This window comes from Trachurus trachurus, assembly GCF_905171665.1.
Source record: "Trachurus trachurus genome assembly, chromosome: 16".
NCBI classification, from domain to species: domain Eukaryota; kingdom Metazoa; phylum Chordata; class Actinopteri; order Carangiformes; family Carangidae; genus Trachurus; species Trachurus trachurus.
The window spans coordinates 30,970,353-30,992,787 of NC_139902.1; the positions used below are offsets into that span (position 1 = coordinate 30,970,353).

General features: G+C 40.5%; 2 protein-coding genes across 2 annotated transcripts in view; one reads left to right on the top strand and one right to left on the bottom strand.

The window, feature by feature from the left end:
• Positions 1-295: 295 nt before the first annotated feature.
• Positions 296-7,635, top strand: hapln2 (hyaluronan and proteoglycan link protein 2). Its single transcript, XM_083989354.1, has 7 exons — positions 296-552; positions 690-795; positions 2,200-2,553; positions 3,545-3,661; positions 3,741-3,926; positions 6,225-6,922; positions 7,399-7,635. The coding sequence occupies exons 2-6, from the start codon at positions 717-719 to the stop codon at positions 6,500-6,502; spliced, it is 1,014 nt and encodes a 337-aa protein (XP_083845480.1). The 5' UTR covers positions 296-552; positions 690-716; the 3' UTR covers positions 6,503-6,922; positions 7,399-7,635.
• Positions 7,636-10,408: 2,773 nt separating this feature from the next.
• Positions 10,409-22,435, bottom strand: part of bcan (brevican) — a gene marked incomplete at both ends in the record, with an annotated part of 29,163 nt that continues 17,136 nt past the window's right edge. Inside the window, 8 exons of the mRNA XM_083990359.1 lie at positions 10,409-10,504; positions 10,562-10,584; positions 11,803-11,985; positions 12,937-13,081; positions 13,338-13,420; positions 16,010-16,168; positions 17,542-17,646; positions 19,766-20,023. Coding sequence (XP_083846485.1) covers positions 10,409-10,504; positions 10,562-10,584; positions 11,803-11,985; positions 12,937-13,081; positions 13,338-13,420; positions 16,010-16,168; positions 17,542-17,646; positions 19,766-20,023 — 1,052 coding nt within the window. The remainder of the gene's footprint in view (positions 10,505-10,561; positions 10,585-11,802; positions 11,986-12,936; positions 13,082-13,337; positions 13,421-16,009; positions 16,169-17,541; positions 17,647-19,765; positions 20,024-22,435) is intronic.

The following is a 22,435-nucleotide window of genomic DNA, read 5'->3' on the forward strand; positions in this document are numbered from 1 at the left end:
AACCCCATAAATGTGTAATAATCAAGAGAATAAAGCACTGTAATTGTTTTCATTTATCATTATTAATATAATTTGAGTTGGCATCACTTCTTTGTTTCAAAGTTAAAAAAAAAAACATTATCCATAACTTTGCAAACTGCTTTAATAAGAACAGGAAACTAACCCTGTGTCGCTTTAACAGGCAAAAAAAGACAAAGCCATCGGAGGCAAACAGAATCAAAGAGGCATTTGAGACCTTCATACGGTCATTAACATCTGGAGCAGAGAGGACAACAAGGCTGTTGACACACTGTCCATCACAGACGGGACCATATGACCCCGGAGAGGAGCGCGAGGGTGTGAGAATGAACTGACGGCTCAACATTCAGGGCTGGTCAGAGCTGCAAACAGGGACGACGACGACAACAACAACAGGAGCTGCATGCAGTACATGCTCCACCCGGTTATGAAGCATCCAGGAATTTTCCGATTGGAGAATTAGAAAACATCAAGGTCATGTGGGAGGACGCGGGAGGACGAGTGCAGGTCTGCATCTTCATCTCAACTTCACAGGTATTTACTTGATTTTACCTTCGCTACATCACACTGACCACCAGCTGAGATGATGCTGAGGAGGAACATCAGGAGGTAGAAGCAGCAAAAAGTGAATAACAGGAAGAACTCTGTGGTTGTTTTCTTATGAACTGCAGGAGCTGGACCAGTGATTTACCTTCACCATGAACTGTGCTGTGATTCTTCTGTTAACATCGAGCTGCTTCACCTGGTCTTCAGCTCAGTACACCACCAACAGAGCAGGTAGAGTCCAAACAGCTTCTTCTCTGCTGCTGCTGAGGAACAGATGAAGGATGATCAGATTTCAGATGTAAAATGACTGAACACTGCACCCCGCACCCACACATCTACACTTCCACACTCACCTGTTGGTATTTTCATGCCAAAGAGGCTCAGCCAGTTTATGCCAGGTGTGACATGGAGTTACATGACCTGCACTAGTGTCAGACTGGAAGGACATCATCGCAGACTCAGCTCGATTCGACAGCATCTACAACATGTTGAAGCCGGTCTGCATAAACAGAGAAAAGTGTCTGAATAAATCAGATTACAGGTTTTGTTTATTCTCTATGGATGACTGGAGGCAGTGAACGCACCATGTACAGCTACACAGGTGGGTTGAAGGGATAGTTCAACATTTTGGCAAACTGGCCCATTGCCATAATCCCTATAGTCATAGCAGTATGTTCGTTACCTTTAATTGCCGGTGCAAGCTGTTTTTAGAACGGCAGAGCAGAGCCGTGAGCTGCTCAGAGCTACGCTACGGAGGCTCATGGGATTTCTTGGTTTCCCTCATCAAACTCATCAAATACACAATCCAACAACTCCACAACGCTCTGGTGGACAAGTTGTGACCTGCACATTCACCACGCTATGAGATAATAACACAACGTTACCAGACAGAGTTGTTTAAGAGGGAAATTCATGCAAAACCGCTGATGCGCGTTGCCTTCAGGGACAGTTTTTCATCAAGCAGTCTCTGTATTTACCTAGAAAACAACTCGTAATGTTCTGTTATTATCTCATAGCGTGGTGAATGTGCAGGTCACAACTTGTCCACCAGAGCGTTTTGGAGTTGTTGGATTGTGTATTTGATGAGGGAAACCAAGAATCCCATGAGCCTCCGTAGCGTAGCTCTGAGCAGCTCACGGCTCTGCTCCGCCGTTCTAAAAAATAGCTTGCACCGACAATTAAAAGTAACGAACCTACTCCTTAAACTATAGGGATTATGGCAATGGGCCAATTTGCGAAAATGTTGAACTATCCCTTTAAGTGTTTTCAGAAAAAGTCTAAATAAATTGTCGAGAGAAGATTCACCACTTTTCTACCAAAGGGTTAACTAACTCTACCTGTAACAGTAGGTGATTGCCAGCAGTAATACCTGTATGTAGATAGATAGAATTATATAAAAGTCTATACATAAAGGCTGCTGAGTGTGTTTAAACACAAACAAGTGACATCAGAAATATGTGGCCTAAAGTGCCACATATTTTAAAGGGCAGTTCAAATATAATTCATGTACGCACTTGATTTTTTTTCTTTAATATGGACTTTAACAGCGCTTTTGCATTATCTCACTTCAGAAAACTCAAAGCATTCTGGGTAATAAAAAGCCAGATTTAATAGCACAACGCTGTTTGTCCCCAGCCCCCACGCTGAAGTACCTAATCCACCCCCCTGTGTACGCTGAGGTCAGCGGGCGGCGGGGAAGTGACGTCACGTTACCGTGTATGCTGAAAACCAAACCCAACCACTACAAAGTCAAATGGACGAAGCTGGAGCCCGAACTCATCGGACCGGAGAACATCATCTTGATATCCAACGCTCACGCCTCCAAGCCGTACGGCCAGCTGGGCCCGCGGGCGTCGCTCCGTAAGGCCCACTCCATGGACGCCTCCTTGCTGCTCAGGCACCTGGAGCTGAAGGACGGCGGGAAGTATCGCTGCGAGCTCGTCAACGGCATCGAGGACGAGAACGTCGTCATTGTGCTGAGGATCGAAGGTAAAAACCTGACGACTGGTGGTGAGAAGATGGTGTTAGTGATTTGTTTGTGTTTGGGAATCAAGATAGAAAAACATAAACATTGGCAAGGTCAATGGTGCTCAGCCATCCAGGGCATCATAGTCGTTAAAGGGATATTCCGGCGTGGGTGAGTGTAACCGCCAGCGATTGACCGTAATTGTGACCCTGATTAAGGATTTTATTCAAGCGTTTTATTCAGCGTCTCTTGGTTTTGGGGCAGATTTTGCAGTCACATTATTTGCCTATCCCTAAATATGTTTCCATTTGTTGAAATAAGTGCACTTACTGTATAGCTATAGCCTAGTATCGCTATAGTGTCTTGTGTATAGGTGTTCAAGAAGCCTTATTGCATAGCTATAGCCTAGTATTGCTATAGTGTCTCGTGTATAGGTGTTCAAGAAGCGAAACCGAGTAGAACTCCACCTCGAGAGATCAAGTTTGCCAACCGCAAACTTCTCTAGTCTCTTTTCAATAGAAACCAAACAAAGCTAACAAGTGTTTGATGCCGCGTATTATGTGCTGGGACCCTATTTGTACTGTTGATGAAATATGGTGCTGTTGTGAACATTACTTGTGGCTATTAGTGGCTTTTTTGATCGCTGTGATCTTGGCAAAGATCAAAGACGGTGGTATTTTGCTATCTGGCTGTCTGTGCTGGAGCACCTACAACTAGAGAAGTTTGCGGTTGGCAAACTTGATCTCTGGAGGGGGGGTTCTACTCGGTACGTTAGACCATGGGTTAAACCAATCCCCAGAATATCCCTTTAACTCCTAAAATCGAAGGCAACTGGACTTCTTGTCTCTTGAAAACATTTCGTCTCTTGCCCAAAAGGCTTCTTCAGTTCTTCAATTATTGTTAAGTTCAGAACTCTAGAAGCCTTTCGGAGCAGAAACAAAAAGCCATCAAGAACTCAAGAAGTCCAGTTGCCTTCTATTTGAGCACTTTTGACACAGTGGTTCCTGTTTCTAGGTGTGGTGTTCCCCTATGAGAGCAAAGACGGACGCTACAAATTCACCTATCACGAAGCTAAGGACGTCTGTGCTGGACAGGATGCCACCCTGGCCACCTTCGACCAGCTCTACAGAGGTACCACACTGTGTAAACTGCTTATTATCAACCGGCACTATATATCTTCTGCAGCTGTGTCACTTCCTGTCCCCTGCAGCCTGGACCGAGGGTCTGGACTGGTGTAATGCCGGATGGCTGCACGACGGGACCGTCCGGTACCCCATCATCCGTCCTCGGCCCGTCTGTGGAGGAGACGACCTGGGCTCTGGGATTCGCTCCTACGGGCCAAAGGATAAGGATCGAGATCGGTTCAACGCCTTCTGCTTCACCTCGCAGACGTCTGGTGAGTTTAGAGTTGGTTGTTTGGATTCAATTTCACCTGGAACCAACGGGGGTTGTTGGAAACAGAAACAGAAAAAGCTTCTTTACAGGAAAAAACTGCGGATGTTTGCTGTTTCTCCCCATAAAGACCCAACTGACAATGAATGTACCCTTCTGTACCAATCGTACAACCCTTCCTGCTGCAGCCAGTAGCGCTAGATATGGATTCATTCGCAGCAGGAAATAGTCCCTAACAAATGCGAAGTGTCCTCCTGATTGCTTTCTACACTATAAAAATCATATCTGCAGGAATCTATTCTGTGAATCATCTCATTGATCACAGTCCAGCAGTGGTCCAGTGGCAAGGCAGGTCATCCACTAGTCCGAAAGTCCACGGTGCGATTCCCAGCTCCTCCAGTCCACGTGTTGGGGTGTCCATAAAGCTCCTTAGCCGCAGATTTCTCTCATCATTGGCTGTTTGGTAGGAAAACACATTGTGAGGGTAATTATGACAAAGAGGGCGGCTTAGCATGGGTTGTCTCCAGGTTCTAGCTTCATCGAACAGTTACATGCTGTCATTCCGACATCCCACCACTCCGACATACCACCATTCCAACATACCGCTATTCCGACATGCCATCGTCCCACCATTCCAACAAGGCTTTCAATATAAGGAAATGTGCATTACTCAACAGGTGACTCCCTCTCCTTACCTGGTCTTTTTATTAAACTTAACCAACTCCTTTCTTCATTGCCTAAGCCCAACCAGTGCAAAATCTTTTGGGGAAAAAATATGCTATTAAAGGAATTGTTTAAAAAAAGAAAAAAAATACCATCATTCCGACCATAGGAGGCAAGAATTTTCGGAATGATGGGACATTTGATAGAAAATTAGGTGTTGCCATTTAGACAAGTAGAGGCCTATGTCGGACTGGTGGGATGTCGGAATGGCAGTTGCCCCCCCATTCAACAGTCCAAAAACATGCACACCAGGTTAATTGATGACTGTAAATTCTCCTTAGTGCATGAATGTGTGTTGTTCGTCTATATATTTGCTGATAGACTTTTGGTGACCAGTCCGGGTGAACCCTGCCCTCGCCATATGTCACCTGTGATTGGCTCCAGATCCCTGTGAGCATGGGTGTGAGCGGTATAGACAATAGATGAATGAATGGATGGATGGATGGATGGATGGATGGATGGATGGATGGATGGATGGATGGATATGACTAAGAGCATAAGGCCTGATAACAATAGAAAGGTGTTAAATAAATACAGTTTCTTTTATCTCATTAGTTCTGGACCAGATCCCATGAAAGTGGATTTTCCTGTTGATGCGAATGGAGCCGAAAGGAGAAGGATGTTGTTAACTATAATCACAATCATTTATTGTTTCCACGGTGACAACAGCTGAATGTCAGCTGAGCCGAGCGACTCGCTGACCTTTTAGTAGCAGATGTGTGACCGTGGGACTGACAGTAGGTTGACAGAGGACAATAAAGTCTGTTGGTGAGACACGATGAAAACAAAGTCCATCAGTGGGAAAACTCTTGGCGTCAGTCTCCGTCCCTGGAAACATCTGCTCCCGGAAAAATGTGACACATTTGTTTTTTTTTAAAGGGATAGTTCAACATCTTGGCAAATTGGCCCATTGCCATAATCGCTATAGTCATAGCAGTAGGTTCATTACCTTTAATTGTCGGTGCAAGCTATTTTTAGAATGGCGGAGCAGAGCCATGAGCTGCTCAGAGCTACGCTACGGAGGCTCATGGGATTTCTTGGTTTCCCTCATCAAACTCATCAAATACACAATCCAACAACTCCACAACGCTCTGGTGGACAAGTTGTGAGCTGCACATTCACCACACGATGAGATAATAACAGAACGTTACGAAACGGAGCCGTTTTCGAGGTAAATACAGAGACTGCTGAAAAACTGTCCCTGAAGGCAATGCGCCTCAGCGGTTTTGCATGAATTTCCCTCTAAAACAACTCTGTCTGGTAACGTTCTGTTATTATCTCATAGCGTGGTGAATGTGCAGGTCACAACTTGTCCACCAGAGCGTTGTGGAGTTGTTGGATTGTGTATTTGATGAGTTTGATGAGGGAAACCAAGAAATCCCATGAGCCTCCGTAGCGTAGCTCTGAGCAGCTCACGGCTCTGCTCCACCGTTCTAAAAATAGCTTGCACCGACAATTAAAGGTAATGAACCTACTGCTAAGACTATAGCGATTATGGCAATGGGCCAATTTGCCAATGTTGAACTATCCCTTTATCATTTGACAGTGTTGACACGAATCCTTCCTCCTCCTCTCACAGGCTCCATCTTCTACATATCCGGGTCGTTCTCCTTCGACCAGGCCCAACAAGCATGTAAACGTCAGTTTGCGGAGATGGCGTTGGTCGGCCATCTTTACGCCGCCTGGCATTTCCAGAACTACGACCAGTGCGACGGCGGCTGGCTGAGAGACGGCAGCGTGCGGTTCCCCATCAGTAACCCCAGGAGGCGCTGTGGAGGCCTCCCCGAGCCCGGGGTGCGCTCGTTCGGATTCCCCGACAAGACGACACACCTGTACGGAGCCTACTGCTACAGGTAGCCTCCACGACGAGGACGACGCAGAGCTAATTACAGCACCGATTCACCGACGGGACATGAAACCTCACATCATCTGAAGCAACAGACAATTACTGACAACAGAATTACGTGGTTATTTTTGCCTTTGTAAATTTTCAAAATAAAATTAGACCAAGGCCTATAATTTAGTCAGTAGGCTCCACTTCCATGTGATGTGTTGGATTCAGAAACTTCAGGAGTCAATTAAGTTTGAATTTTATAATTTTTTTTAATTTTATTTAGTTTTTTATTTTATTTTATTAGATTTTTCCCCCCCAAAATTTCTCAAGAAGAAATAAGATTGAGTTTGGTTGACCATTATGTTTTGGACAAATTTAGCTTAATTGTTCCATTTGAAAGGGATTTTTTTCCCCACACAGGTAAAGTAATAATCAAGGGGGCAGTTGTCAGTCTGACAAGTGAAGCTCACTTCCGCGTTCAAAAAACTGCAATCCCCTCGGCTTCCTCTGGGGGCTGGCTCCAGAAGGGAGCAACTCCAATTGAGCCCCATGTTAAAATAGCCGACTTTACAGCTTAAAAAAACATATTTACAGCCTGGTACATTTTATTTTTTTGGTCTCAACCGATAGTTTCTACCCCCACAAACTCTACCGTTTTACTGTTATTAGGTTAAAATTCTGGCCAATTAGGGCGCGGAAACGTTTAGTGACAGGTCCGGAGACCGCTGCTTCGAGGCCAGTGGGCGGGCCCTCGGCCGGCTAACGGCCGCACCGCTCCAAATATGGCAAGTAGAATCCAACATGGCGCAGTTCAAACCCCCGTAGTAGCGGCACAAAACAGACTCCCCCAAACCAATGGGTGACGTCACGGGTGCTACGTCCATTCTTTTTACAGTCTATGGTAATAATCACTGAAGAGTGTTTGTTGGTAAAACAGTAAATCAGAGACTGGTAACTGTGGTTTATACTGGTGACTACTGGGACGATTAGACTGGAAGTCAATGGTGAAAAACACACAAACAAACACAATCATGTTGCACTAAACCTGCAGTAACTCTGTATTAGTCTGGAATAACACGACATTGAACCGCTTCATGTGAGCTCAGCTAAAAATCTACTGAGAGGACAAACTGGTTTTTCTGTAAATTAATTACATGTGATTTAATTTATTCAATAAAGACTATGTCCACATGTCAGTTGGATTGATTTGCTGATGATTTTTGTGAACATTTTATATATTTGAGTTAAAAAGGTCTTGAATTATAGAAACTCAAAAAATGCAGGTTCAATTTTACCTAAAAAATAAATAATATAAGTGTACTGTTATTCAAGACTCATCAATATTAACTAAATTCTTACACCCACACTATTTTTAAATACAGTTAATTTAATAAACATGTGACAAGAGCAAAAGTTCAGACTGCTTATAAAATTGCGTTTTATTTTTCTTTTTTTTCATTGGATCCATTTTACCTTTGTTATTTCTACTTGTACATTTCTACAGACGTCAGTGATTAACAGTATCTGCTGAGTTACAGTCGATTACACATTGTCACTTATAGAAAAAGGTCGAGCTGATGAGCTCTTGTTGCATCGGTTCATCATCAAAATGTTTGTTTTTATCCAGTTAATGACTCAGTTAAGAGTCAAACGCTGTGATTAGGACTCTGAGTGCAAACAGACACGGACACAGACACAGTTCATATCAGCAAACACCTGAAGAAAAAGCACCAGAGGACGAAGCAGAGTCGACGACCTGCAGCCTGAAACAACACACAGAGACGCTCTGAAGGTTCAGGTCTGGACATTTTGACCCGGTCCAAATTCATCTGGTGCACAAAGCAGTTTAGTTCTGGCCCATCTTAAAGCCAGACTGTGCTGCAATGAATTCTGGGTGAGGCTGCACAAGCAATCATAATGTAATTAAAATTTCAACACCACCACGGTCAATATCCAAATTACATAAGTTTGCTTGTTTGGCATCAAATTTATATTTTCTTTGTGAAAACGAAGCAAAGTCACAATATGATCTTTTTTTTGAATATCAGGAAGCTCTTATTTCCAATTTAAGACTGTTTTTCAAAATAAAAGACCCAGGAAGTTGTGAAGTTTTCTGTTTTAGGGTTAGGGTTAAGCTGAGTGTGTTTGATTTATTATAACGCCAGTATCACGATTCATATATTATTAACAATTTTTACTTTAGCATTAGCATTAGCCTTTAGCTGGGTCCGTCACTTTATTGTGTCCCCACAGAAACACGTCTGTGACTTATTATTGTGTGTCAAACTGATTACGTTGCAGTGTGTTGAGACCTCAGGCACTGCAAAAACTCAAAATCTTTCCAAGAATATTTGTCTTATTTCTTGTCAAAATGTCTCATTTCTGGTCAAAACTAATCCCTTTCCACCTAAAAATTAACTTGTTTTTAGATCATTTTCACTTGTTTCAAACAAATTTTCACTTGAAATAAGTAGAAAAATCTGCCAGTGGAAGCAAGTTTTTTGTGCTTGTAATAAGAAAGAAAAACTTGCTCCACTGTCAGATTTTTCTACTTATTTCAAGTGAAAATATGCTTGAAAGAAGTAAAAAGTTTCTAAAACAAGCTACTTTTTAATGTGATGAGTCTTATTTTAGGTAGAATGAGATTTGTTTTGAAATTATAAATGACATTTTGACTAAAAATAAGACAAATATTCTTGGTAAGATTTTGAGTTTTTGCAGTGGGGCCACCGTACACAACGACTGCACCAACTTTAATATTGGTTCAAAATGTCTGTGAGAAACTGGCTCCAGGTGAATCTGAGTCAAAATCAGGTGAGGAGAGGATTTCCAGAAACAGAACAACATCTCTGCGTCGTACCACAAAATCTGCTGATGTGAAAAAAAAACAACAAGACAAAACCATCTGGATTCATTTCAGGTGTGACGAGATCAAAGTGTCTCTAAATCAGGATTTTTTTCCTGCTTTGTGCTGCAAGTAGAACGTACTGTATGAAAATGAGTTTTCTGATGAATGCACTTGTGTATTTGGAGACGGTGCGGAGCGGACTGTGGTCCTCAACACTGACGACAACAGGCTTCACACTTTACTACAGATGAGATTCATTCAACAGCGTCTGTTACAAACATGTTATAGTACAGAGTTCATGTGGCAGCAGCAGTCGAATTCAAAGACTCAACATTGTCACCGAGTTTTTTTTTAACGTCTACAAAAAAACAAAAAGTTTGGTTATAAAACGGCTGCAGATTAAAGTAACGAACAGAACACTAGAGGTTAATAATTATCAGAGTATAACATGAAGGACAGAGGTCGAATAGAAGAGAAGATAATTTGTTTTTAAATATGTCTGGATCCACTTCATCCCCAGTTTACTGCAGCAGTGTGGACGTTAAAGAAGAATTAAAGTTAAGAGATAAGAGATATATCAACATATTTGTAACTGGATGTTGATGAATGTGTTTATAAAGAGATGGATAAACTGGGGTTAATGTGCTTTTTCCTCCTAACTGGACCCAGGTCTTTTATATGATAATAAAGAAGGTTTTTTTTATCAATAAAGAGAAATTAGAAACGTATTAGACCTGCAACATCTGTTTTGTTTTTCCAGCTGTGCAAATCAACAAGTCCATCTTTTTCTCCAGGATTTCAAAAAATCCATATTCTCCATGATCGTAAAAAACTGAGGCCTTGAGATTCATTTGACTGAAAGATTAGTTTCACACGACTTAACTTAAAAATGGGCTGAAAGGACGAGTGGGAAAACAGGAGAAGGAGGAGGAGGAGGAGGAGGAGGAAGAGTATTTAAAAAACAGAGAAGAGGAGTAAAGGAAAAAGAAAAGGAGGCGCTACGCTGCTGGAGTGACTCCCGACGTGAGCTCGACAGATGTGGCGTCACCACCGCGTTGCCACATCTGGCAGGATGAAGGCTTCACACGTTCCATTTAATATCCCAGAACAGAGGCGTGGTTTTCTCTGTGGCTCCTCCCACCACCTCCATCACCTCTCCCTCCCCCACCTCCTCCTCCTGCTCCTCCTGCTCCTCCTGATGCTGCTGCTGCTGCTGAGGAGGAGCCTGGGTCACAGGGTCCTGGTCCACTGGAAGAGCTGCAGGACGGAGACAAGGACAAGGTCAAGGTCACAGACAGGTTTCATTATTAGGACATAATAAATATTTATATTTTTAGCGGATGCAATTTTCACCTGAGCAGGACATTGAATGCGACCATATATGGTCAAATGTTCAGCTGCTTTTACAGTGTCAGATGTGTGTGGCTCTCCTCCATCACAGTGAACTCAATGACTATTCTCAGTTTATTGTGTTTTTTCTATTGTTGTTTGATATTTTTATAATCTTAATTGTAAGGCACTTTGTCCATATTACATTTTTATTGTTACTATAACATTCAACCAACTTTTGCCAGATCATGCAACTACATAATAAACATATGTCTTTAACAATGAATGCACTGGTGCTCATTTTAGGTTTGACACAACCCTGATGTAGATTTACTCATATTGTTGACACTTCCACATTATTATAAGATACTTTTATTTATCCCACTTGTGGGAAATTCACTCGTTACAGTAGCAATACAGTAACATGAGCAAAAGTAAAGAATAGAATATAAAAAAGAGACACACTGTACATTTATGTAGAAGATATTTTTATGGAAAGGTATATATTGTTTCTACTATCAATTATTTAAGAAGAAAAAAATATACAAAATTCTTTAATTGTTGAAATACTGCACAGTAGGGGGGCATAAATAAGAATAAATAATAATAAACATTACAATCTCAATAGTCTCGCTTGCCAGACCCTCCTTCAGAGAAGAAGGAGGGTCTGGTAGGGGCTTCCAGCCCTAATAAATGACCATGGTCCTCAATGTGTTTCTACTGCAGCCTGTTGATGTTACAGATAAAGTTAAAACATCTGGACTGAAGTGCCACAGCAGGTTTTAGACATGTAACAAAATAATTGTGTTCATTTTTCTTTCTTTATTCAGTTTATTCTGTGATTCGGGTTGTTTTTATATTAATACATGAAGAATAAACTGACGTTGTGTTATAGATGATTTCCATCAGCTGCTTAAGAATCAGACTCAGCTTTAAAATCATTACAGTAGGAACAATAAAGTTTTGTGTTGCCACAAACTACAAAGATAGATTGAAATCTAGAACAGAACATGAACATAGAAGTAAAAACAGAATCAGAATAAGAGAGGAAGCTCATCCGCTCTCATCATGGTTCTTTTACCTCCGCTGTGATGTTCTTGTTTATCTCTGTTGTTGTTAATCACTGATCTAAACGGAGTCGCTCACCTGGCGAGCAGCTGACGAGAGGCTCCTCCCACCGGCCTCCGGGCAGACACCTGACGACCGGGTCCAGCTTCTGGAGGAAGCCGTCCTGGCAGTAGTACCTCACCTTGGAGTTGGTCTCGTAACGGGAGCGGCGCTTCCCAAACACTTTAGCGTGGGCGACGTGGGGGGGCTCGCCACACGAGGCTGAGGGAGGGGGATGGAGAGGGGGGCAGAGTCAAAAACTGGTTTGTTAATGAGGGGCGACGTCGATGGTTTTGGACCAGGACCAGATTAAAGGGCAATTTTTTTTTTTGTGTCTTGCCTCACTGCCAAGTCCATGACCAGCAGGTTAACACCATCCTTTCGACTGTGCGTGCAGTAACAAGGGAGATAGAGCCGTATCGCCGTAATTAGCTGTATGGGTAGTGTTAGCCTGCCTCCTACCCGAGCCGAAACCAGCAGTCAGAAGCTGATTTCATTTTAGCTCTAAACTCTGTAAATATATCACTTTATCGAAATTTCAAACATGTTTAGGTGAGAAAGTAGCCGTTTAGATCAGCAGTGTGTCGTTAATTTGTCTAAATACCAGCTGTTTACAATTTTGTTCGGGCAAATTCGGTGCTACTCAAGCTACTCAAGCCGTTGTGACCAACGCACTTCCGGTTACTTTCACAAAATAAAACACCCGTTGCCCTTTACATACAGAAAACCATGAGGATAGAATTTGTGCTTTTACTTTGAAACAGGAAGCTAACCTACCCTCGATGTAGCTAGCTTGAACCAAAATAAACCGTCTTTGTTTGAACTCTCCGTTTTGACCGATCTCGTCCCGTTACCGGCATTTGACCGCTCAAGATGCCTTACCGGAGAGTTTAGTCAGCTCTGAGACGAAGATCGGCCCGCCGGTTTCTGTTTAGAGTTGCTGAAGAGTTTCTCTGATGACATTAGGTGGAGGCAGGCTAACACTACCCATACACTTCCAGTGTTTGAGCTAAGCTAATTACGGCGATACGGCTCTATCTCCCTTGTTACTGCACGCACAGTTGAAAGGATGGTGTCTATCTGCTGGTCATGGACTCGGGAGTGAGGCAATACATAAAAAGAAAACAATGTTGGCGTATCCCTTTAAAGGTGCAGTTTGACAGTTTTACTCACAGGCTCCCTTCTTGCAGGTGTAGGACAGGTGGTAGTTACAGGGGACGTCGCTCCAGTGGCCGCTGTCGTGCCAAACCATCACCGCACAGTCCTCGCCGGACAGGAAGTAGCTGTCAGGTTGACCTTTGTACCAGTTCTCATAGAGCTGAGGATTAAACACACAACAAAAAAATTAAATATGACAAAAGACCAATTAAAAAAAAACATTTTTAATATTGAAATGTTGTCCTGATGAAAACTATGTCCATCTACATGCACTCAATACTTGGTTGGGGCTGTTTGACTTGAACTACTTTTCTATGATGTTCTAATTTATTGAGATGAACCTGTATTTATTAAATTCCAGTGGCAGCGTTTGTGATTTTTTTTTCATTATTAAACATCAGAACCAGTTTTCTCACCACTGGGTTTCCGTCGGACCAGAGGAAGTCTCCCTCGATGGTTCTGTCACTGAGTCCGATCCACTGGTATTCTTTGTACTTGTCTGAAAAATAAACATCAGGTACAGATAAAAGAGAGAGTGAGAAAAACCAACCTGATCATGTGTAAACCTAAACTGTAGGCTACATGTTGAATACTTGATCCAGATGTTTTTGTCCTGATTCAAACATCTGTTTCACTTCAGTTTCACAATGGATTAATATAAGGAAATTATCTTGTGTTTGGACATTTATCACTTGACACTTCCTGTTTAATATAATATTTCAATAAAAGGATGATGTGATGAACTAAACTCAACTGTTTTCCTCTGTTTATTGAATTTATTTTCCATAATCATTATTATTAGTGATCGTTTTTTATTTTATTTTACTCTTTATGTCTTTATCTATTATTACATACTGTATGTTGTATCTGTGTGACTCTTATGTGACTTCTTGTTCTGTGTTACAACATATTAAATATGTAGCCTACTGCAAATAGGCCTATCAATCATGTACACATCTACGTTTATTAATATTTAGGATGTAAATTAATATGGGGCAACTCTAGTGTTAGTTAGTTAGTTAATGTATATTTTGAATGGAGCAATGACAAAAAATATTTTCTCCTTGGGGATGAATAAAGGTTTCTGTTTCTGACATGAGTCAAAAGTCAAAAGTCTAAAGTCAGACTTGAGCCTGAATCCAGTCACATGATCTCACACACACATATTAACTAATAAATAATCCATTTAACAGCTCCAATGACCACAAATATTAACTTTTGTTATAAATAAACACTTATCAGGGCCATGTAAAGACTTATTATACAACCCTGTGCTTCTTATACAACAGCCTGATGATCCATCTCTACCGTATCCATGGCAACAGCCCGCACAGTAACAAAAACCACAGCCGGAGGAATGTCAGATAATTATCTCGTGGCCTCGTTCACCAGACGAAACACCAACACCAACTTCAAAAAGCGTGACGTGTTCCACAGAAAACTAAATACAAATAAAAAGTAGAAAAGAACGAGGACATGAAACGCTCGTTGTTGTGTCTTCTTGTCTGGACGAAGACGAGAAGACGAAGACGCGTCTTTAAACAAACTCTTCACTTCTGAGGTGTTTTTTTTTTCCCCCCGAGTGGGAGGAATGTCCCAGTGGGAGATCACAGGTTCGATACCTGCAGTACAGATCGTGCAGGTTCGTCTGGTGCAGAGCGTCACCTGCAGGAAACTCCATGTTTCTATGACGACATCATGATCGATCAGCAGCTGACTGATCAACCAGGTCGGCAACACTGTGAGATGTGATTTATCATTTCACTCTGATCGTGATGTTAATGCTCTACAACACACTGAGCTTCAAAGCAAACTGAAACTGGAAAATAAAGAAAACATTTCATAATGAAAAGTGTAGTAGAGTACGGTGGCCCTGAGGGGTCAGTTCAATTCAAAAGACACAAACATGCAATAAATTCAGAAAAAAAATCATCAACACATTAACTGTAAAAACACAACAGGAAGTGTTTCTGGAGGACACAGTAAAGTAAGGGACCAGGCTAAAGGCTAATGCTAAGCTAACAGTCCATGTGATCAATAACATGTGATATTGACGTTCTAATAAACCAAACAAACTCAGATTATTGTCAAACCCACTAACAGGAAGCTGTCTGCACAACTTCTAAAGTCAAGATAAAAAGATCAACTAAAGGCCCCAGACTGGTCCCTCGCTTTACTGGCCCAGTTCCAATCCCCTAAAGACTCAAGCCCTGAACCCTCTCTGACTTAAGTGATGTCAGCTCTAAGTGACAGAGTGTGAGAGTCTGTGAGGGTCCAGATGCTGTAAACATTACAGCACTTACCCACTCTCACGACACGTTACCTTGACTAGGGCTGTGAGAAGTTTCAGAGTCCTCCGTGGCTTCTCTGAGTTATAGCGGGGCTCCGTGCAGCACTGCATGTCCATGTGACGGTTGAGAATGGAGCTCACTTTTCTTCGTCCAAAAAGACACACCAAAAAACATCCAAATACCTCCATACTGCTCGTCTGTAATGTCCGTCTTGTATTGAAGCCCCGAAATGAGAAATTGTTCCGCCGGTCAGTGCAAATTTGCACTGACACAGGAAGAGCAGTGAACTGAGACACTGGGAGCTTCAGCTACAAACAATCTTAAAATATAGACTTATTTAATTTTTTTTCTGAACAGTTTCTCATGTTGGGGCTTCAATACAAGACGGACATTACAGACGAGCAGCATGGAGGTATTTGGATGTTTTTTGGTGTGTCTTTTTGGACGAAGAAAAGTGAGCTCCGTTCACAACCGTCATATGGACATGCAGTGCTGCACGGAGCCCCGCTGTAACTCAGAGAAGCCACGGAGGACTCTGAAACTTCTCCCAGCCCTTAGTCCACATGAAGGGGAGTAGATAATGAGTGAAATTTGGATTTTGGGTGAACTATCCCTTTAAGGCCACCGTATTTGTGACTTTAAAACATGCAAAACCTTTCCTAACTATTTGAAATCCAAACTGCTGAACGTTGTCTCTCTAACCAGCTGCAGATCTTCTTCCTTCCTGAACTCAGATAAATCTCCTCTACCTGTTGTTGTTGTTGTTTTGCTTCCTGTTTGCTGAACGAACGTCTTACTGTTGATGTAGTCCTGCTCCTCGGGCGTCATCACGGAGATCAGGTGTCCTCCACACATGCGACAGTGCTGCTCGGCCGCCTCCCAGCTCTGCCTCTTGGTGAAGTGTCGGTAGCAGAAGCCCTGAAACTTCTCCCAGCCCGGTTCACACAGCTCCACGTCTGAGGGACGAGAGTACGGCAAGAGGATTCAACATTTAAAAGCTGAGTTTGACTATCCGGAATTAACATTGTAGATATCATTCAACAACGTCTTTCTGACTTGTCGTAATTAGTTACATTTTGAATAGTTGGATTTTTCATTCAAGATATCTGTAATTCAGTTTTGCCTCTAGTCAAAAAGAACATTCCAGATTTCCGCAACTACATTCTTCCTGGGACAAATGACGTCACTTTTGCCGTTCATGTGTATGTACTGTACAGTATGGGGTTTGTCATTACAGATATCTACAATTCAGTTGCACACTGCAAAAACTCAAAATCTTACCAACAATATTTGTCTTATTTCTAGTCAAAATGTCATTTCTAGTCAAAACAAATCTCATTATACTTCAAATAAGACTCATCACATTAAAAAGTAGCTTGTTTTTATACACTTTTTACTTCTTTCAAGCAGATTTTCACTTGAAATAAGTAGATAAAATCTGACAGTGGATCAAGTTTTTCTTTCTTATTACAAGCACAAAAAACTTGCTTTCACTGGCAGATTTTTCTACTTATTTCAAGTGAAAATTTGTTTGAAACAAATGAAAATTATCTCAAAACAAGTTCATTTTTAGGTGATGAGTCTTATTTTAAGAGAAAAGAGATTAGTTTTTGACTAGAAATTAGACATTTTGACAAGAAATAAGACAAATATTCTTGGAAAGATTTTGAGGTTTTGCAGTGCAGATATCCGCTATGTGAATTACGTATATCTAACTGAATTATGACTAGTACTAATTCCAGTTTAATATATCTTCAATGTCATTTTGACTAGTCTCAATTCCAGTTACAGATATCTACAACATAATTTCGCCTAGTCAAAACTTAATTTAAGATATCTGAAAAGGGACATGTAGATATCTTTAATTGAGGTGAATTAAAGATATCTTGAACTGGAATTTTGACTAGTCAGAATCAAATTGTAGATATCTCAAACTGGAATTAGTACTAGTTGTAATTTAGTTACAGATATCCGTAATTCACATAGCGGATATCTGCAACTGAATTATAGATATCTGTAATGACAAACCCCATACACATGAATGGCAAAAGTGACGTCATTTATCCCAGGAAGAACGTAGTTGTGGATATCTGAAATGACAATTGTGGATAGGAAGAATGTAGTTGCGGATATCAGAAATGTTCTTTTTGACTAGAGGCAAAACTGAATTACAGATATCTGCAACACATATCCAATCTGGCTTTTAAATGTTAAAATGGCTTGTCATACAAGAGGACACCGTGGATCAGAGGGGTGACTGAATCTGAGGTGGGTCTGGGTCTGAATAATGACTTCTATGTTGCTGCTGCAGGTTTCTGAGATACTGAACCTTTCTGACACAGATCTCCTCCGTATCCGGGCAGACAGATGCATCTCGTCGCTTCTCCGTCCACACACGTTCCTCCGTTCAGACACGGGTTCTCCAGGCACGAGTCTGCAGGAGCATCACAGCACACAAGGCGACTTAAAATATATCTCTGGAATATAGTAAATATTCATTATCTCAGAAGAAACCATGTGGAGACAGTCGCAATAATCTAACATGCTAACTTTTTATTTCATCTCGTTTGTTTCCAGGTCTGTTTTCTCTATTGGCAAAAAATATACAAGGAATGTTTAGAGAAAGGGAAGGGGGATATAAACTAAGGGGAGACCTAAATTTAAAAAAACCAAAGGTTCGAACAAATATGAAAAGCATGTGCATGTCGAGCTGTGGGGTGACTTTGTGGAACAGTCTGGAGACAGAAATAAAACAAAGTGCAAATATAAATCTGTTTAAAAAAAGGTACAACTTTTTTTTTTTAAACAAGAAGTATGTTAACAGGATGATGAGGGATAAATCTATAAATAGAATAGGGTTGATTGTTATATTGTAACTAACTTAGTATATGGTATATATTTCTTTATGGGGATAGTTTATATATATATTTATATTTATATTTACGAGGATATGTGTGTAGTATATATTTATTTTTGTAATTATATATTTAAATAGATATTTATGAAGTGTATATATGGTATATATCTATATAGGTGTATTATGTAGTTAGGATATCTGTGTAGTTTTAAACTGAAGAGTAGTTAAAAACTCCTTTTTCGAACAATGTGCGGCGTTTTGTTATGTCTTAGCTCTTTATTTTATTGTATTCTTTTAAATTTATTTTTTTCTTTCTTTTGTATGTACAATAGTTACATAGCCTACATTTTTTTCTTTTTATACATGTTCGAAAATAAAATTCATTCATTCATTCATTCTCTCTGAATGGAAATTCAATCTGAGTTTTCATGCCTGTGATCTAAACTCACACCAGCAGAGGGCGCCGTCACACCAGGAATGGGAAACACTGCTGAGTCACTTCTGCAACTATATAGTGAGTATAATAAAGTTTTCCTGTGATAACTTTTAAGTATATCAGGACATGCAGTGAATAATCTGGAGGTGTTAATAACCTGTAAATAATTTTGTGTTTGCACTAGAAAGAAAAAGGTGTTGGAAATCTTGAAATAATTTGGCACAAAACAGTACAGAATCTCTCTCTCTCACTTTTTATGTTTGTTTTATATCGTTTTGTATTTCTATATTTGCTATATATTTTGTTGTAACAACCAAACTTCCCATGTTTTATCCTTTAGGAAACAGAAAAGTGGTACAAATTCAAAATTGAATTCAAATTGTACTAAAAAATAAACTAATTTAAGTACCGCAGGATAACTGGGCTAAGTCACAATTAATAATCATCAACTAATTTTTTTTTGGTTTCAATCGGGTCTTTTTCTTTCTTCTTGTGTTTGTGACAAAGTACAGTAAATATTAACAGCACATGAAGACTTCCTGTCTCTGGTCTGTATGAACCTGCAGTAGGATTGGATTAAAGGAATAGTTCACCAAAAAATGAAATTCAGTCATTATAGACTCCCCCTCATGCTGATGAATACTCCGGAGTAGTTTTTTATTCCTCAAAGTGCATCTGGAGACCCGGGAGGCCGATTCCTAGTCCAACCAAAATTTATATGAGAGTAATATGACCCGACACAAAAACGTCTATAAAACTACACAAAAACTATTTAATATTCTTCCACACTGCTCGTCCACTGCAATCCAAGTGTCCTGAAGGGAGATAGTCCAGAGTTAACTGGAAACAACGTCATTTAGGACATTTTTACAGCCTAAACAGTCCTGTATTGTGCTCTGACGTTCAATACAGGACTGTTTAGGCTGTAAAAATGTCCTAAATTACTCTGGACCATCTCCCTTCAGGACACTTGGATTGCAGTGGACGAGCAGTGTGGAGGAATATTAAATGGTTGTTGTGTAGTTTTATGGACGTTTTTGTGTCGGGTCCTATTACTCTCATATAAAGTTTTCATTGGACTATGAACCGGCCTCCCGGGTCTCCAGATGCACTCTGAGGAATAAAAAACTACTCCAGAGTATTCATCAGCATGAGGGTGAGTCACTAATGACTGAATTTAATTTTCATTTTTTGGTGAACTATTCCTTTAAAGCAGCTGAAGTGAGGAGAGTAAAGTGAAGACATGAAGCGTCCTCTCACCCTCAGCGTCTCCTCGTTGTCTGATGATGGAGACTTTAGCAGCAGACATGGCCGTCAGCTGCTCCTCCTCTCCTCTGAAGCCCTCTGGGTCGGCGGTGGGAGCCGGCAGCGTCACGTCATGAGAGTCTGTCGTGTGCGAGGCGGCGGCGGCGGCGTTGGCGTCCTCCTCCTCTTCATCATCTGGATGCCAGGTGCACATCTTACCTGAGGGCTCGTCGGTGCTGCCGGGCGCCGTCTCTCCTGCCTCTGACTCGTGATCTGTTGAGACATGAAACGGTGACGTGACTCCGACATGTATTATGTATGACAAATAGTATAAACCTCCTCCGGATATGTAAAGATAAGTTTTTATAACACATTTTAAACATCCATAATACCCTTTGCGGTAACACTTTATTTGACGCCTATCTCTACAAGGCATTATAACCATACTTATAGAGTTATAATGCAGTTATAGCACTGTATAACTATAGTTATAAACACTCATAAATGATCATAATGCTTTATAACAATAATCATAACACACTATAAAGAATTTCATCATGACTTACGTTATAATTGTTAGTTATAATGTGTTATAATTGGCTTATAAACATGTATAAGTATCATTATAAACACTCATTATAAGCATTTTATAATGGCTTATAAGGTCAAGTATCATAATAGAGTTATAATGCTCTACAATGTGTTATGCTGATTGTTATAAAGCATTTTGATCATATATGAGTGTTTATAACTATAGTTATACAGTGCAATAACTGCATTATAAGTATGGTTATAATGCGTTATAGAGATAGTCGCCAAATAAAGTGTTACCAAATTTGCATATGCAGATATAATTAGAATATCTCTATGATGATATATATACATCTTTTTGCTTTAAGATGGTCTGACCACATATTTATTAGATTTAAATCATTAAAACAGCATATATATGAATAATATATTTCCTTGTAAACAGATCTGTCTTTAAATTATGGGAAACCCACTGTTTATAACATCCACATACAGTGTATTAACATGCCTTGATAGATATACTATATCTATATAACATTTGATGAGTATACATACAGTTTCATATATCATTTTTTATATGTCTTATACCTTTATATGACAGTGAGTTAACTTATTTACTCCCACCCCCTATTCATAAATTAGCTATCAAGCTTCCTTGTCATTATAATCTATACAATAAATTAATTTATAAGTTTATCTAGCTGGATTTATTCTAATATATGATCACTAATCTTTATCTCTCTAATATACATACAGGGATTTATTCTAATAATAAATACAGAGTCAATGAGACGTCATGTAGTTATTATATTGATGAGCTCATTAATGTGGAGAAGGAGCTGGTTGTCCAGTCTTTAGAATAAGAGCAGAGATAATAACACCTTCAGTAGTTTAAAGCAGGATTTAATTGGCCGAGCAGCTCAATAGAAACACAACAACAGAGTCAAACTGTGATAATACTTCAACACGACACTACCAGCCTCACACACTGAGCGTTCATTAATAACCTGCAGGACTCACACTGAGGCTGATTCACATGCAGCAGAGCAGCTGGTTGTCAACAGGACGTGACGCGTTACACTAATACTTTTATCTGACGTTAAGATCATCAATCTGTGCTTTTAATTATAGATGAGACATTAATTCAGCTTCACAGAGTCTGACCCGGGGACGGAGAAGCTCCTTAAAAACTCTCCGTCCTGCTCCGGTGCTGTAACCATCTGATGTATGAGCCTCAGGAGAAACCACTGCTTTACTTTGCTTCACTGCAGCAGAGAGAGAGACACTGTGGTTCTGAAGATCTGGCTACAGAGCTCACCTATACGGAAGCCCTAAAGGGTCATACTACAGTACATACATTTTATATCCTCCTTTTTCCTGAGATAATGAGATAATTAATTTGAGAGATAATGAATGAAACGTGATTATTAGGCCTGAGATTTCTCCTTGAACACCAATGTAGGAAACGTTAAGCCTAGTTCTCTGTGTTTTGTTTTGTGTTTTGAGCAAGGAATGAATTAATGCTCACTTGATGGCTTGCTAGTGAGGTCCAGGTTTTTTATAAGATATAATACACTGACATAATAAAACTTCTGTGCAGCGTGTGTATCACTCTGCTCTTCTCCATCAGGAGAAACTGGAAACAAAAAAAACACCCTGTCGGTCACCCACGTTTAGCTTCTCAATGGATACTGTGTTGTATCGATACCTAACGTTACGTGAGCTTGCTAAGCAAAAACCCATCAAGTGAGCTGATAAACAGCTGTTATAACATTAATTCATTCCTTGCACAAAACACGAACAAACAGAGAACGGAGGAAATAAAATGTATGTACAGTATGACCCTTTAGGGCTTTTGTACAGGTGAGACCTGAACCAGTTCTTAGTTATGCTGCTGCAGACCTACCATACCGTGGACGATGAGCAGCCTGTGGCGTTTGAAAGCACCTCCAAGACAAAAAGGGCGACTCTGTACTTTCTAAAAGCAGTCGAAAACGATGACAAAACCAACCAGTTCAATATTAATACTGTAATAAATTCCAAAAATAAGGAAAATACCATTAAATTAATGAAGACAGTCAAAAGTTAAGTCTTTAAACAATAGGGATGGTCAAAAACTTTTTTCCGACCACAGCCTCCACATGTCCGACATCA